Source organism: Cricetulus griseus, chromosome 7 (genome assembly GCF_003668045.3).
Source record: "Cricetulus griseus strain 17A/GY chromosome 7, alternate assembly CriGri-PICRH-1.0, whole genome shotgun sequence".
Classification (NCBI taxonomy): Eukaryota; Metazoa; Chordata; class Mammalia; order Rodentia; family Cricetidae; genus Cricetulus; species Cricetulus griseus.
The window spans coordinates 36,304,929-36,322,497 of NC_048600.1; the positions used below are offsets into that span (position 1 = coordinate 36,304,929).

The 17,569-nt window shown below is 47.5% G+C and overlaps 1 protein-coding gene across 2 annotated transcripts in view; it reads right to left on the minus strand.

The window, feature by feature from the left end:
• Positions 1-15,150, minus strand: part of Ciita (class II major histocompatibility complex transactivator) — a 49,165-nt gene extending 34,015 nt beyond the window's left edge. For both annotated transcript variants that reach the window (XM_035447948.1, XM_035447947.1), the window contains exon 1: positions 14,774-15,150. In XM_035447948.1, the coding sequence (XP_035303839.1) occupies positions 14,774-15,056 (283 nt within the window). In that variant the 5' untranslated portion in view covers positions 15,057-15,150. The remainder of the gene's footprint in view (positions 1-14,773) is intronic.
• Between the last annotated feature and the right edge of the window lie 2,419 nt (positions 15,151-17,569).

Sequence of the window (17,569 nt, forward strand, 5' to 3'; positions counted from 1 at the left end):
TGTGATTGGTTTTCTTGCAGGGGGCATTTTGTTTTTTTTTTCTGAAACAGGGTCTCCCTGTGTAGGCCAGGCTAGCCTGGAGCTCAATTCCCCTGCCTCAGCTCTCAAGTGCTGGCTGTCAGTGTGTACTAATTGCATCTGGCCGCTATCTACGTTTAAAACCCAGCATCCCCATAACAATCCTCTCCTCACACTTGCTCTCTAGTGATGCTGAAGAATAAGTGAATCTGGGGCTGAAGAGATGCTCAGTGGTTAAGAGCACTTGCTCCTCTTGCAGAGGGCTTGAGTTTGGACCCTGGCACCCATGGCAGACAGCTCACAGGTCTCTGTAACTCCAGCTCCAGAGGATCCAACCTCTGGTTTCTGTGGACACTTATTTTCATATGCCTATACCCACATGCACACCTACACATAAATAAAAATAATACAGCAATAAATCTTTCTTTAAAAAGAAGGAAGACTTAATTCCCAAGGCCACTTGCCAAGCAGACTCCACCCCTTGGCTTGCCTGGCTCCTCTCATAGTTCCCTGCATGCTGCAATATTTCCCATTCTTCCCCTCAGCTGGAAACTTCAGAGGCAGGTCAGACACTTGTCCCATTCTTTGGGGTTTGTTTTTGAAAGTGTCTCACCTGCCCTCTTCAACTGCTCACTCCATATAGTGACCAGGTCTGTGGCCTGGATTTCTCCACAGCCTCATCTTTCTTTCCTCTCAGTGTCATCCAGCCTGCTCTGGACTGTTGTTTGACAATACCCAATTTGGTGACCTTAGTATCATCCTTACACTAACATTTTAAAGAAACATAAATGTGGGTTTTATTGTCTGGGATATTTATTTATTTATTTATTTATTTATTTAATTTTTATTTTATTTTATTAGTTCAAATTAGGAACAAGCTTGCTTCAGATGTCAATCCCTTCTCCCTCTCCCTCCTCTCCTCCTCAACATCCCACCTTCCCCTAGCCATCCCCCCTCCACTCCCAGGTAGGGTAAGGCCCTCAAAAGGGGCTCGTTTGGGATATTTATTATTGCTATTGTTATTATTATTATTTTGAGATTTGGTCTCACTAACCTTGGCTGGCCTGAAACTTGCTATATAGATCAGGCTGACCTTGAACTCTTAGAGATCTGCCTGCCTCTGCCACCCCAGAGCTTGCATTAAAGGCATGTGCCATCACACGAGGGTCTTTATCTGTTTGTTTGAGGAAGGGTCTCACTATATCCTTCAGCCTCCTAAGTCCTGGGGTAACAGGTGTGTGTCAATATGTCTGGCTCAAATATATTTATTTTAAAAGAAAGCTACTCTGGTGGCAGAGATGACTCAGCAGGTTAAGGGGATTCCCATGTGCCACATTAGAAGGAGAAAATTGACTCCACCGGATGTCCTCTGACCTGTACAGGCATGCTATGGTACTGGCCCCCAAACCTACACAACCAAACAAATGAATAAATGTAAAAATAGACAAATGAGGGAAATCTAGCTGGGTGTGGTAGCTCATACTGGTAATCCCAGCACTCTGGGGGTTGAGGTAGGTGATGACAGATTTGAGGCTAGAATGAGACTAAAGCATAAAAGTAGGAGATTTTTTAAAAGTCAAAAGCAAGTAACCAAACAGATTCTTTGGCATCAATACTTAAAGCTAGCAACATTACAAATAGTCCATAGGCTGCTGGCCATGGTGGTGCATACTTCACTTGTAATCTCAGCATATTGCAGAGGCAGAGGCAGGGGATTGCCAGTTTAGGGTACAGAGTGAGGACCTTATAACCAAGCCCTCAAAATTATAACCCAAACAACAAAAAACCGAAATAAGGCATAGTTCAAGGGCACAAGCAAGCAGAGTACCCACCAACACTGCCTATGAATACAACACACAGGGTCTGTTAGAATATCCCTTTGTCATTGTGTTCAGAGCTGAGTGCAGCCGGGTTCTGACAAAGGAAGCCAGATGCTGAAGGATTGCACTTACACCAACTTAGAGCAGTCAGAATCTGAGGACCAAATGGCATAATGGAGGTCACCAGAGACCAGGAGAGAAGGCAGAGTTACGGTTTCATTACCCAGATTTTGGTGGAAAAGTTCTAGAGACAGAAGTAGCGATGGTTCCAGAATACTATGAACATGCTCCGTAGTAAATTCATGCTGCATGTTTTCACCATGGTTTGACAAAATTACTTTCTACTACTGTCTTGAACACCCAGGAAATGATGATACCACCCACCACCCAAACAAAAACAGTGCTATTGAAATAGCACTGTTCTTCTACTCTAATTCAAGTATACTTCTCTAGTACTGTCTTTAAAGTAGCAGCACAGCCCTGGAACCCCCAGCTCTCAGGGGACCTGGGGCAAGAGATTGGCATGTTTGAGTCTAGCTGGGCTACAATCTAGACCTTGTCTCAAAAGGGGGGAGAGAGACCTAATGAGATGGCTCAGTGGGTAAAGGTGCCTGTAGCCAAGCCTGACAACTCACATTCAATCCCCTGGACCTACATGGTAGAAGGAGAGAGCCAACTCTTGCAGGGCTATCCTCTGCCCTCCACATATGCATGTTGGCACATGTGCTGAACCCTTCCACACCATAACTAGATAAGTAAATAAATGAAATGAAATTACATTTTTAAGAGGAGGAAGAGAAAGAGAAGAAGGGGGAAGGAATGAGGAAGAGCAGAGAATGAGGAAGTGGAGGAAGGGGGAGGGGATCATTACTCTTGTTAAAGACAGTGACAGTGGTGGGGCGTTGGTGACACACACCTTTAAGCCCAGCACTAGGGAAGCAGAGGCAGGCGGATCTCTGTGAGTTCCAGGCCAGCCTGGTCTCCAGAGCGAGTGCCAGGATAGGCTCCAAAGCGACACAGAGAAACCCTGTTTCGAAAAAACATAAACAAAACAACAACAACAAAAACAAAAACACTGACAGTGAAGCCCAGATTCTCTCTTGAATTAGAGTAGAAGCTGGACTGTCCCGAGTGAGAAGTTTCCTCAGCCACTGCCTCTTTCCGAGGCATCTTAGGTGTGCACCCGGACTCTGGAAACCCCTGTCCTAACATATGATGGTGGGTTTCCAAAGTGCTCCTGCAGGAGTCGATCTCCCATGTTTTGCCCATTTTGCAGAGCAGAGATGGAGAGGGAAAGCTGGTTGTCAGCCAGGATGACTGAAGGCAAGCCCTAAAGTCAAATCTAGAGGCTTCCCCCTCCCTCCAGCCACTCCTCTGATTGCCTGAGACTGCCACAGGATCTTGGCACAGCATCCTTCAGTTAATTTCCAGAATGTATGTATCTCTGTCCCCATCAGGTGGCCTTTGCTCTATTACCAGGCCTCTCTTTGACAGCCTGCTCAAAACCCACCAGCATTCATGGAAATTCACATCTGCTACTCAGGCAGGCAGAGTTCTCAGGAGATCTGGGTTCAAACCCTGACTCTTTCAATAGCTTGTTATATGGCCTTTGGCAAAATAAAATCAAACATAAACATATTAATGAATAAATGTGATTTATGTACCATTATAGGTTATGTGTATATATACTTATGTATATATAAATTATTATATGTTGCTTGATTATGAATCCAAAGTAAATTAATATGTGTGAATATATTAACACATTAAAAAATAACAACAGAAGATCATTTCCCAGACTCGGTTTCCCCAGATCACATTAGTGCCTGTCCTTGAAAGTTGCTAGAATCGTCGTGCAGAGGTTCTCAGATTATGCACCCAGGCAACACGGATAGGACAGAATCAAGGCCTGGGTACTCCAGGGCCTGCCTGAGACCTTAGGGGAAAGACCTGGTACTGGAGAACAGGGCCTGGGACAGAGCTAGGGATCTTGACTGGGCTGAGAACCATGTGGCCAAGTGTCCTGTTATCAACAGCCTCTCAGAAGATTTCCCAAACTTGGGCTTCTGGGACCGCTGCTCAGGCATCTCTGAGGGCTTCTCTCCACCTTTATTCTGAACCTCCAGGAAAGCAGGATTTGCAGTCGTCGGAAGGGGACGCCCTTTGGCTACACCAGGCTACCAAAGGAGGAAAGCCCAGTTTCTTTAATCTGCCCAAGGAATCGTATTTATTTATTTGGAAGCACAGATTAAGACTTTGCTCGGAAGTGAGGAATTGGCATTGAAAGGAAGAGGGCGACCAGACATATGGAGAGATCTAGGTGCATGTGGCCTGGGAAGGAGAAAGGAGCTGTAGGACTCTGTAGAGGAGAGTACATTCTTAAGATCCATACAAAGCTAGGTGTGGTAGTTGCAGTTCTAACCCTCTGGGTCCCCAGGCGAACTCTACCCACCCACTTCTGGCTCTCTCTACAACTGCAACTCTCCTTAAAGGATGTGACCAAGTAAAGCAAGGCCTCTTTGCCCCCTAGAGGTCAGATAGGTGGGGGCATCTCCAGACTTCTGCACTCTATGTTCAAAAGTCCTCACAAGAAGTGCCATGTATCCAGACTCCAGAGTGGTATGTCCCAACAGGCAAATGAAGGTCCAGTGAAGGGCAGCCCCTGATCCAAGGTCCCGGGTCCCTCCCTTCCTTGCACGTCCCTGGGTAGATGTTAAATAACTAGTGGGGTGCACACCTGCTCCGTCTCTGTCTGCATCTCAGAGCGGCACTCACTCCTGCAAGGCCGCCTCCCCCACTCCTCACCCCGTCCCCCGACGGCCCAGCCTGCCCTCACCGTGAGTTCTGCGAGTTCTGCGAGTTCTGCGAGTTCTGTGAGTTCTGCGCACAGCCTGGGACTCTGGTTCTCAACTCCCAGGTCTTGCACGCTGTCAGTCCAGGATCTGAGAAGCCTCTTTATCATCTGCACGCCCATCCAACTCTTTCCAGCCTGGCTGTCTGACCTTGGGCAAGTAGTTGCCGGCCTCAGAATCTCAGATTCCCAGTCGGGCTTTGGAGACACCTACCGCGGTGGTGCCCCAGCTCCTGTGAGCTGCTACTCCTCTTCCTGCCACCAGCTCGCCAGCCAGCTCCTCAGTGGCTCCTTCACCTCTCGCTGTGGCGGCTTTTTTTTTTTTTTTCCCCCTTTCACTTTCTATCTGCACCTCCAGCTTTGGGCCAAAGACAGAGATAAGCAACCACCCCCTCCTGTGAGTGCGACACCCACCACGTGCTTTCTCAGAAGTTTCCATATGGCAACCCAAGTTTGCTTGAACTGAGTGTCCCCAGAGGTCCCCAGAGGACCCACCCTCCAGACAGATCTCACTTAGGCCAGCTGCTGCTTAGGAAGAGAGGGCTCCAGATTTGAGACAGTGGAGTTGCACTCCAGGGCAGGTGTTCGGCTTGCAAGCCACTTCACCTACAATCCCGGTGGCCCTCTATTTCTCTTCAGCTCAGCTCAACCACAAAGACAGATAAGCTGCTTCCATGGGGGGGCATTTAGACCTGCGATCCATTAGTAAAGCTCTCAGACCCTCTGCTTTCCCAGGACATGCTGCTTGTAGAAGTCACTTCCTTTTCTCATGACTAGATTTCCTCATCTGCAGCTGAGGGACTGGGTCAAGTTGACTCTGACCTCTCTCTCTACCTAAAACACTACCTCCCACCCAGAACCTCCAGACACATGGCCCTGAGCTGGGACATTTGCCGCCATGATTTAGGCAGTACATTTCAGGGTAGTCTGAGAAAAGCCTCACACCCCTTTTAACCAAACAATAACCGTAACATTACACTAGGGACCTCTGATGACAGTCAGTTACTACAAAGTACCAATCACTACGTTGAACTCTGGTTTTCACCGTTATTACTCTACCGCACAGACATTTCTCTGAGCCCACTGTTTGATGGCTGAGGAAAACTGAAACTCAGAGGTTAGCAATGGTTCAAAGGCACAACACAGATGCAGCCAAGAGTGTAGCTGGGTGGTGAGTTCACGGCGCTGTCTTCAAAGTGGATGCCACATGATATAGTAAGTCCTCATCATCTATCAGGTCCTACTTCTCAAAAAACCACTTTGAGACCAGAGAGTGCAGAATCTGCCAGAAGCTCCACGTTTACTAGAAACACCCCAGGCTTGACTACAGTTTTTGAGTGCCAAGCTTTCCAGGGATGGTGTGAAAGTCTCCTGTAGAGGTACACCTCAGCTACCCTGAGACAGATCTGGGATGGAGATGTAGCTCAGGGGTAGACGGCTTGTTTAGCATGCACAGGTTCTGGATTCAATACCCTTAAGGAAGAAGAGAAGATGAAAGAAGAAGAAGAAGAGGAGGACATGAAAGACCAGGTAGCCCCAAACCTTGGTGGGATCGAGAGTTGCCAGCACAGCCCCGGGGACGTCTGAGAGCTGAGAAAGCCTCTTTGCCAGGCACCTAGACATTCTCAGTGCCTCTTAAGGGGAAACAGGACTTTCCATTAGGCCCACCCCAGGGGGACACAGACCCCTTTTCTTACCTTACCACCAGTTCACAGAAGGGACTCTGACTGTTCAGCAGAGCCAGCCAAGACATCGCCCGGCTTATAAAAGCTCTAGGTCACATCAAGTTTTTTTCTATCCTGCTTTTTTACCTTGCAGCTCCGGCAGGTAGGACCCAGAAGGGCAAGGAACCAGGCAGCGCATGATGTGGAGGGCAGAGATACACAATGTTTGGGGTTCAGCTGCTCTTCCTGGTGTGCTAGACTCCTCCAAGAAGGTCCTCAGATGCCCAGGCGAGAAGCAGGTGGCCCCACCACTCACCTGCCCCCCTAGACCAGTCAGGAGCCCAGAGCCTACCAAGCTCAACTAGCATGCAAAGAAAGCAAGTAAGGGACTAACTGAAAATGGCAATGTAGCCCAAACAGTGCATATCCTGTATTTGGATACCCTCTAATTTGCCCATGCTCCCTTAGCCACCCACAGCTTCTTATGTTAATTTCAGTTCCTCATTGTAAGTCAAATTGGGTGACCACAGAAGGCTGCACATTGACTAGGACACTCTGAAATGATGATTGCTGTGGATCCACACTGGGGCAGCTAACTACCATCTCTGCCATCTTCTGCAGGATGTGGTCTTCATCAGATACCCATGCATGCCCTCAAGACAACAAAGAGCTGTTAGGGGTTCGAGGGGTGCTAGCATCTGCTCCGTACTGTCACCCTCATGGTTACAGCAAATTGGTTTGAATTTCCCTGGAAGATCCATCATTTTTATTCCTACATGTTGAATTAAAACCCAAGTTGCACACGGAGTGCTAATTCTAATAGTGTAGCCTGAAAGATAGCTGGCTCAGGGTAACTTAGTTGTGATCAACAATGACTCACACAGAGTCAGTACCTTTCCACTCTGCCCATCCTTCAGGTGACAACAGAGAGAAAGTTCAGGTCTGGAGTGAATCTGTTTTTAACCCTCTCGAACACAGGGCGTCCCCTTCCCACAGATGGCAGCTCCCCATCAGGGAGCAGTATCTGGCTTGAATCTGATAGCATTGTTCAATGTTTTTTCTTTAAAAATTACTTTCTAGAGCTGGGGCTGGGGTTCAGTTGATGAAGTGCTTGCCTACCATACTCGAGGCCCTGGGTTTAACCCACTACACAAACTGGATGTTCTGGTGCATATCTGCAATCCCAGAATTCAGGATGTAGAGGCAAGAGAATCAAACCTTTAGGTCACCCTCAATGCTGTAGAGAATTGGAGGCCAGCCTGGCTATATAAGACCCTGTCTGAAAACAAACAAACACAAACAACACTGCTATGTGGGCACTTTCCCCCTCCTTGTGACAAGAGATAAAACTTACTTTGAAAATGAGTTACAAATGTGAATGGTGTGGGAAAACATGTCAAGTAGATACTAGTGTGGGTGGTATACAGAAAAAGTGAGGATTGTGAGGATGAATTCTGAGGGCCAGTCTGGGAGACAAAGGGTGGTGTGACTGTTCCTGGCAGGTTGGTGACCTTAAACCCCTCAATTCCCATTTGAGAGCCTTCATTTCCCCATGCGTAAAATGTGTGCAGTAACCATCTTTGTATGGTGACAGTTTTAAAGGCATCATTACTGCTTGCTAAAGTCCCAAGAGGGAAGTAAACAGACAAATGAGAGATGCTAGGAGTCAACTTGAAACAGCTTTTGTTTGGTGGGGGAAAAACGGTTAGCAGTAAAAATCTCACTATGCCCCACTCCCAGCCTCATGACCTGGTGCCAAGGAGAGGTACTTGTGTCAGACCCTCTGCTCTTCTGAGACATATGTGAGGTTCCTTCTTGTTTTTAAAGACAGCTAGCTCTGCTGCCCCCCCCATCACACCCATGTCACATCAGCAAGGCGGGTCTGTGTTACAGTGGGGCTCAGCCTGAGTATGCCCAGATGGCAGCAGCACCACACATCTCCCATGATACCCCTGGATCCCAGACCCATGTGCCACAATAACTAAGTAGAAGTGTGCCCATGCCCGTGCAGATGGTTTCTGAGCAGGACTGTGACAAGATGCCATCTCAGCACCCAGAAGGATAATGCTGGAGACACAGAGCAATGCAGGTACCCATCAGAGGTCAGTGGAGATGGGGAAACAAAGGAAGGATACAGGATAGCATAGTCAGGGAAGTTTAGCCTCTCAGGATGAGGTGAATGGAGCCAAGGCATGGGAAGGAAGGGTCAGAGCAGCCCTGGGCATTCTTCTCTTTAAAGCCCCTATTTGGGAGCTAGGAGATTCTCCACTGGCAAAATGTTTGCTGTGCAAACATGAGGACATAAGCTCAGATCCCAGAACCAAAGTTAAAATCTGGCATGGTACCCTGAACCTATAATCCTAGAGCAGGAGGATCACTGGAGCTCACTGGCCTTAGTCCTGAACAATCCGTGAGCTCTAAGTTTAGCGAGAGACTCAGCCTCAAAACAAAAGATAAAGAGTAGTTGAGGAAGACACCAGTGACTATGTGTGGTGTCCATACACAGGAATACATGTGCACATGCACACTCACCTCCCCAGGTATGTTTAGATGCTCAAGCATGTGCGTGTGTGTGTGTGTGTGTGTGTGTGTGTGTGTGTGTGTGTGTGTGTGTGTGTGTGTGAATGCATGGCAGTTGTTTTAGTGATCAAGGCTAGCTTCTTGAGTCCTAAGTGGATAAAGATTGTCCCTTAGCGAACCTGCATAAGACCGAACTAGACTCCCTTAATATAGGTGACAATGGTGTGACTGGGACAATATGTGAGGCCACTGGCAGTGGATCCAAGTTCTAACTCTAATGCACAAATTGACTTAGTGGAGCCCATTCTATCTGGAGAGATACCTTACCCAGCCTAGACACAGGGGTGTGGGGGTGGAGAGATGCCTTGGTCCTGCCTCAGCTAGATGATGGGACAGACTTAGTAGACTTCCTAGGGAAGGCCATACCCACTCTGAGGAGCAGATGGGAGGAGGCAGGGAGTGGGGGGAGTGGGAGGAGAGGAGGGAGGGGGAACTGGGATTGGAATGTAAAATTAAAAAAAAATAATAAAAAAGACCATAAAAAAGGGATTGACATGTGAAGCAAGTGTGTTCCTAATTTGAACAACAACAACAACAACAACAACAACAAAAAGATTGTCCCTTAGCATGCTAAGTGCCTTGCCTCATGGTTCACATAATTCCCTGTGGGAGCTGAATAGGTGATTGATGGGGAGGTGATAAAGAGTGGGTGAATAGATAGGATAAAGATGCCATGTTACAAATTAGGAATGCAGGAAGTTATGTGAGAATATAACTTCAGGTGGATGGGAATGTAAACGGATTCACCCACAGGTAGGTAGCTAAGTTGCTATATAAATATAAACAGGTGAGTGAATAGGCAAATAGAAAAACTAATGAATTTGATAAGTCAATATGGGTCATAAACGGATTCATTGAGAAGTAGACTGGAGAAGGTTAGGTAGGGGATGAAGAAAGTGTGTCAGAGGGATACACAAAATGCCCAGGAGGCGATTGGGAAAAGGGTCCAGGTGAGCCATTCAAGGTAATAGCAACAGAATCAGAAGCAGTCCCTGGCGGGGTCAGGTGCCAAGTTCTGAGGCAAGAGGACACAGAGCAGGCTGGGGAAATCCTCTGGGAAGTGACAACTTCCCCTTCCCAACACAGGACTTCTTTTGTGGCTCCTGGGAGTGAAAGAATCACTGGCTAATAAGTGCTGGGAGGCATGCCAGGGGAAAAACTGAGTCCTCCAAGAAACCTACCTGCTTCCAGGAAATAAAGAGGTATGCATCTGGGAGCAGGCCTGGAGCTGGGGAAGACACCTGGAAGAGGGAGGAAACCGATATGGGCAGTCCCTTCATCCTAACCTTCAAATGGGGAAGGAAGCTGAGGGGGGTGTCCCTTTCCAATAAATAAGGCTGCATCCTGGAGGGAGACTTTATGCTGTGTTTCCCAGGATGGAATCCAGGTGGGGAAATCCCAGAGGCACCAAGACAGTATGCAGTAATGCAGTACTCAGAACAGAGTATAGTGCAATCGAATGTAGCCCCGAGTCAGGAGCCTGGAAGGAATGTCCTAAAGCCCAGAGAAAAGATGACAAAATACTTCCTAGCTCATGAACAAACCTGAGGGTGGGGCTGCCCTCTCCTGTTCACACCAGACCATAGTCACCTAAGACACCAGCCTTGATGCCTCAGGAGTCAGAAACAGCTGACTGGGACTGGGAATGTTCATGTCTCACATCGGATGCTGTCCCCAAACCCATAGAACAGTGACTGTGACTTGTGTAGCCTCCATTTTACAACTAGTTCTTTCTTCATCAGGACCATTCCTTTCTATTTTGCCCTTCCCTGGCTTATGCCTCCCTCTCAGGGGTTATAGACTGACTAACTTCTGTCTGAGTGTCTGATTTCTCATTGAGCCCCCTGAGTTCCCTTGGGATGAAACCATGAGCTCCAGACTTGCTGGAGCTCTACTGGGGACTGTGCACATACACACTGCTCTGTGTAGATCAGAGCCAATCTCCCAGGATCTTCTTTCAGACAGTGCTTTCTTGTATAGCTGCAACGAGGGCAGGGTACCACCTCTTATCAGCTCAGAAATTGCCCACCTGTTCTGGAAGATTTCCTGGATCCTTGGGCTGCTCAGAAAAGGCAGCCAAGCAGAAAAGGATGGAATTTGTCCACATTCTTTAGATAAAATGGGCCCTCCCTATATCCAAGACACATGGTTGTTTAACTTCTCTGGGCCTCAGCTTATTCATTTGTAAAGAGAGAAGAGTGGCAGTGCATGACCCATATATGGTCACCATCAGTCTGCCCACCCACACAATCACCCAATAATTTATCCATCTGTCCGTCCTTCCGTCCGTCCGTCCATCCATCTACATCCATCCATACATCTATCCATTCATCCATCTATCCACCTACCCATCCACCCATCTACTCACCTATCTGTCCATCATCTATCCATCAACCTATCTTCCCCCTCCACCTATTTACCTACACAGCCACATAGTCATCCATCCATAAACCTACCCCACAACCATATATCCATTTATCAGTCTACCGACTCATTCAACTACCTTTCACCCCATCCATCCATCCATCCATCCATCCATCCATCCATCCATGCATGTGCTCACCCACTCCCTCACCTATCCATTCATTCATCCACCACTCCTTATACACCCACTCACTGCCACATGTTCATCTACCCAATACACATCCATTACCCATCCGCCCATCCACCATCCATTCATCAATCCATACACAAAACCGTTCAACATTCAACAAATACATATTGCATGCCTACTGTGTCCTTAGAATTATACTATATTGGGCATTTGAGACATATCATGATTAAAACATAAGCTTTGCTGTGTGGAGCTTCTTTACAAACACACAAAGCACAAAAAATAAATTATATAGACGGTTTTTAAAAGTCTGTGCAGGGGGCAGGTGTGTGTGTGTGTGTGTGTGTGTGTGTGTGTGTGTGTGTGTGTGTGTGTGTGTTTGAATGTGTGTGTAGGCAGGCACAGAGAGGAAACTGGGCATCCTGCTGTATCACTGTCCACCTCAGTCCCCTGACACAGTCTCTCACTGAACTCAGCACTGAGATGACATCCAGAAAGCACCACATTTCCTCCTGTCTCTGCCTCCCTCAGCAGGGGGTTACAGCAGGGAGGGATTTGTATGTTCAGGGTAGGTTTTGATGATAAGTGATATTTGAGGCAAGAGTTAAAGGGCATTTTAGGAGGTTGGCCAAGAGAATACCTGGAGAGGAGTACTCCAGGCAGAGAACAGAACATGCAAAGGTCCTGAGGCAGGTGGTAAGCAAATGTATCTGGAGAACACTGGGGACTTGGGAGGGGCTGCAGTTGATAACAGCAGGGAATGAGGTCAGAGAGATGATGGGAGGCAGAATGTGGCAGGCCTGTGTGCTAACATCCAGATTTTCTTGAGTGACACAGGGAGCCAATGCAGTGTCATAGCAGTGGATGGCCTAGATCATTCCCAAGTGAGTACAAAACCCGACACCAATGGCTTCCTTTTTGCAATCTTCTGTTGAATTCAGGCAGTGTTTTTCATTTCCAAATCTCATGTTTTCCTCCCCTGGGAGGGGGGTCTCCCCTTCCACATTCTCCATCTCTGCCTGCTCTCTCTCTCTCTCTCTCTCTCTCTCTCTCTCTCTCTCTCTCTCTCTCTCTCTCTGTGTGTGTGTGTGTGTGTGTGTGTGTGTAGCCCCAGTCTGGGACAGAGCTGACCTGGAGGACAGGAAAAGAGAGTAAGGACCATGCCCCTCTGTCTCCTGGACCCTGATGTTCACACCCTAAGTCCACTTCTATTTTCTGAAGTCATGTGACATCCAAAACAAAATATTGCACCCCCCCAGGAAGGAAATGAGTTAAAAACAGGAACCAGTGTACTCAGAAAGAGGGGATAGCAGTGGCTGAGGTGTGGGCATCAGTGGAGAGAGGGAGCTGCTCTTGGTGGCAGTCTGAAGAAAGAGGAAGGCTCTCACCTCTTCCCCAGGTGGATGATTGTCCCAGTAGAAAAACACTGGCCACCCACACTCTGTTGGAAATCCAGAGATCTGATAGGAAGCAGATGTTCCCCACTGTGTCCATGTTAGGAGGGAGAGAATATGAGCTGTATTCAGGAGAGGAAAGATACTACCAACCTGGGAATTTATACACAAGTGCAGTCAACCCCACTGATACAATGCATATATGGGAGAGTCCGGCATTGTCTAGTGCTTCATGGTCATCAAAAAACATTGACCACTCCCTCCACCCTGGTCAGATTCAGGAGCACAGCTTGTCTGTCTTCCAAACTGGCCTCTGCTACTTCCTACCCTGAGGCATCTACTAGCTAGTTTCTGCTTTGTGCATTAGATGAGGGATACATGCATTCAAGGGGTTGGGATGGGCGGGAGACCTAGAAAGAGGGTGTGGATTGTTTCACCTGTGCTCTGAACATTGTAAGGACTCAATAGGTACCAAGTACAGGATGTCTGCAAGTTGGAAACATGATGGGACCAAAGAGACTGGAATCTGTGACCCCAATGCTGATACTGTAATAGCACACATGGAGGACAGGACATGCTCTGTCTCAGTGAGCATCTGTTCCTGGAGGACATGCTGGAGGAGTGAAAGATGGAAGTAGAGATGGCAGTATTAGCTTCTCTTGGACTTAGGAGGCAGAAGCAGGCTAGGGTGGAGCTCAGTGATGGAGCGCATGCTGTCACACACAAAGCCCTGGGTTCCATCCTTAGCACCAAAGAAAGTGAACAAAAGACACTAGGACAGGTGAGATGGCCCAGGGGGTAAAGGTGCTGACAACCTGAGTTCAATCCCTGGAACCCACATGGAAGAAGAGAACCAACTCCCACAAGTTGTCCTTTGACTGCCCTCACAAAGAAATAAATGTAATAAAAAAGATGAAGACACTCTTTCTCTCTCCTCATGGGCTGGCTTCTATTTCTCCATGTCTCTGTCTCCTACCAGTTTTTCATTCCCTTTCCTTCCAGCTCTCTTTTATTTTCTCTCTCCTCTTTCCCCTCTTGGTCCATCGGAGCATCTCTGACTTTCTTTTTCTCTATCCCTTTGTCAGTCAGTCAGTCAGTCAGTCAGTCTCTCTCTCTCTCTCTCTCTCTCTCTCTCTCTCTGTGTGTGTGTGTGTGTTTCTCTGTCTCTGTCTCTCTGTGTCTCTGTCTCTGTCTGTCTCTGTGTGTGTGTGTGTTTCTCTGTCTCTGTCTCTGTCTGTCTCTGTCTGTCTCTATCTGTCTGTCTGTCTGTCTCTCTCTCTCTCTCACACACACACCACTATCCTCTTATTTCCAACTCTTTAGCCCTCCATTTCCTTGACTCCCTTTCTCTACATCTTTTTTTTTTTTTTTGGACAGGATCTCAATATATAGCCAAGGATGAACTTGAATTTCTAATTCCCCTAATTCCATCTCCCAACTGCTGAAATTACAAACGTGCACTATTACTTCCCATTTAAGCAGTGCTGGGACCAAACTTAGTGCTTGGTGTATGCTAGGCCAGCACTCTACCAACTGAGTTACATTCCCAGGCACAGTTTCTCTATTTTTGCCTTGAAGTGACTAATTGTATCTCTTTCTGTCTTCCCACTAGATGCTGTATCTGCTGGAAGCAGAAGTTTCTCTGTCTACCGTGTACCTTGCAGCCCAGTGTTAATGGTGCTTAGGCATGGACCAAGCAAGTAGTCAGCAGCATGCCCTGAATATGCTCTGCTCAGTGTGGGAAGTATGCTACATGCCCTCAGCACCCAGCCGCCCAGGTTTTCCAGGAGCTTGCCCTGCATCCTACACACAGACCTCCCTTTCATAGATGAAAGAAAACCTTAGGGCTGGCCACTCATTATTTCTCTTGACTCAAAGGGATGCCAGCTTACCTCCATGATCCCTGTAGCTGGTGGCCCTCTCTACTGCTGGGGCCTGCAGCCTGCTGCAGACCCAGCTGGAGTAAGCCAAGCCTAAGTCCTCTTTCTCCAGCAGGGTCAAGGAAATCTTTCGAGCCAGAGCCTCACCATCAGGCTCATGGAGCAGGGCACAGTGGTATTCCCGGGAGAGCAGCTCTTCTTCCAACAGGCCATCCAGGAGGGCCTGAACCTGCCTGGGCTGCTGGCTGGAGAGCAGAGTCCGTACCTGAGCCAGAATGGCCTCGAAGTGGTTCATGGCAGTGCTCTGAGGCAGACCAGCTGCCTGGAGTTTCTTCTCACCCAGCCTTGCAGCATCCAAAACATGAAGTGAGACCCAGGATGAAGGAACCTCTGCCGTCACTACAGCCTATTCCTTCTTAGGAATGTTTCCTCATTTGTGTGCAGGCCAGGGTGCCTGGTCAACGGAAATGAGTTCAGGGTGATTCAGATAGTGATAAGGGAATTTCTTCTTTTCTTTCAGCTTTTAAACTTTATTTTATCTTTTTTCTTTTTTAGTTTTTTGTTTGTTTTTGTTTTTTGAGATAGGGTTTCTCTGTGTAGCCTTGGCTGTCCTGGAACTCACTTTGTAGACCAGGCTGGCCTCAAACTCAGAGAGACCCTCCTGCCTTTGCCTCCTGAGTGCTGGGATTAAATTCATGCACCATCACCTCCTGGCTATTTTGTCTTTTTAAAAGTTAGATAAGAAGCCTCTGAAGAGTGGGAAAAACTAGTACAAATGCGCAGTTAGCTTCTCTGAAATGCCATGCAGGCAGAAGTCTGAAGTTTATTCGTAAACCAGCTTCCTGATGGACTCAGTAGATAGAGAGTGAGTGGATACAGTGCACCTCAAAAACTGAATTAGTTTGGCGTGCCTGAGCACAGGTGTGAGCTTACAGGGCAGCTTCTGTTTGACAACCCCACTTTTGTCAGTTGAGCTCTCAAGTTGTAAATTATAGAAGGCCCCCACTTTGTCTGGACCATCGCTGACCACCAGCTCTCACACTCCCCACTTCCGGATTCTTACTCCCTTTTGAAACTGTTGGTAGTCTTCCTCCTCTCCTGAGTCCACACTATCCTACCTCATCTCCCACACAGCTAGAGTCCCCCACATCCGTCCATTTCAACCAACCAGAAGCTTCATCTCAATCCCCAGTTATACACAGGCTTTAGTCAAAGAGGCTCTAGTACCAAGTCTAAGAATTATCCCAAAGGAGGCCCCTCCAGCCCCCTCCCTTTTAGGGAGCTGGCTCTCTACCTCAATTAAGTTTCCTTGCCTTCTGCTGTCCTCCTTTGAGACCCTGAGACAACCAACCTGGGAACCACTGGCTCAGAGTGACTTGGGTAGCCACTGAATTTCTGAGACCCTAGTTCTTCAGGTTAAACTTACCTGAACCACTGTCACACTCCCCTTCGACTCTGGGTACCTACCACCCCATGTGCAGATGCTAGAGAACCCCTGAGCCTGGGGATCTTGTGGGAGCCAAACCAGTATACACTGAGAGGAACCTGCCTCTGTGACATCCCTTAAAGTGATGGGTTTTGTGGCATCAAGGTTGGCTTCAGAACTAAGCTTTGAGGGCTCAGGTCCCAGGCCCTCCATGTGCTAATATAAGATTCTAGGTAAGTTAACTAGACCTTTTCTATCTGAAAAGGTGAAATAATGATTATAGCCCTTAGCATTGGGAGGTTTGAATGAAATATTCTACCTGGGTGATAATAGTTGTTGATTAACCATACATATTACTCTGTCACCTTGAACTTAACCCAGTTAACTTTATTCTCCTCTGTAAAAGACCTGAATTAAATACCCCCTGTCTCAGGTTGTCTTGAGGGAGGTGATGATTTCAAGGCACCTGACACTGGACTGGGGAGCTCTTAGGGCACTGGTCATTCTCTAACATCACAAGTTGCTGACATGTTAAGCTAGGGATTTACATGGAAGCCAGCCTATTCTAGGATTTCAAACTTTCTTATTCTCTATCTGAGGTCTGAAAACAACTGAGAGTTGCTTATCTCCTTCCACCCATGTGGGTCCAGGGCTTAAACTCAAGTTCAAGTCATCAGGCTGGTGGCAAGCACCTTTACCAGCTGAGGCATTTGGGAGCTCCCCACCTAGTCCAGGTTTTAAATCACAGCAGACTACCCTTCCTACCATCCTGGAGCTCACCATGTCTTCATTTTCCTCCCTGCCTCAGCCTCAGCATCTCTCCACTGAGACTATTTGCTTGGTTCTAAGATGCTGAGTGATTCCCATAGGACCAAATCTACCACAAATAGCAACTCACCATGGGTGGTGGTGGTGGTAGAGATGATGATGGTGGTGGTGATGGTGATGATGAGAGGGTGATTTGAACTGACTTCCTTTCTTGTCCGGGAATTAGCTATTTAATACTCATTGGGTGATCCCCTCTTACTCTAGGTTATCTGGTTACTTGCACGATGGCACAAGAACTCTGCTTCAAGAAACACTGCTGTAGTGCCTGTAGTCATAATTATGTCATAAAATGAGACCTGGATCTTAATCCATAGAATCTTAGGAGACTCAGGGAGGAGGAGCTTGGTAGCTGGGGAAACAAGGGATGCAGAGGGGGTACTCTAGAGGAGACCATATGGCCACCACATGTTCATGCTGTAGCTCTCGGGGCTCAAACTGTCCTTGAACTCATCTACCTGTTGAATTAGAGACAAATGTCTTCATTACCTTCTTCTGTAGCTTGGAGATGATGAAAAGCCCAAATAATTCCCTAGTGAGAAGAGAGTGAGGGCACT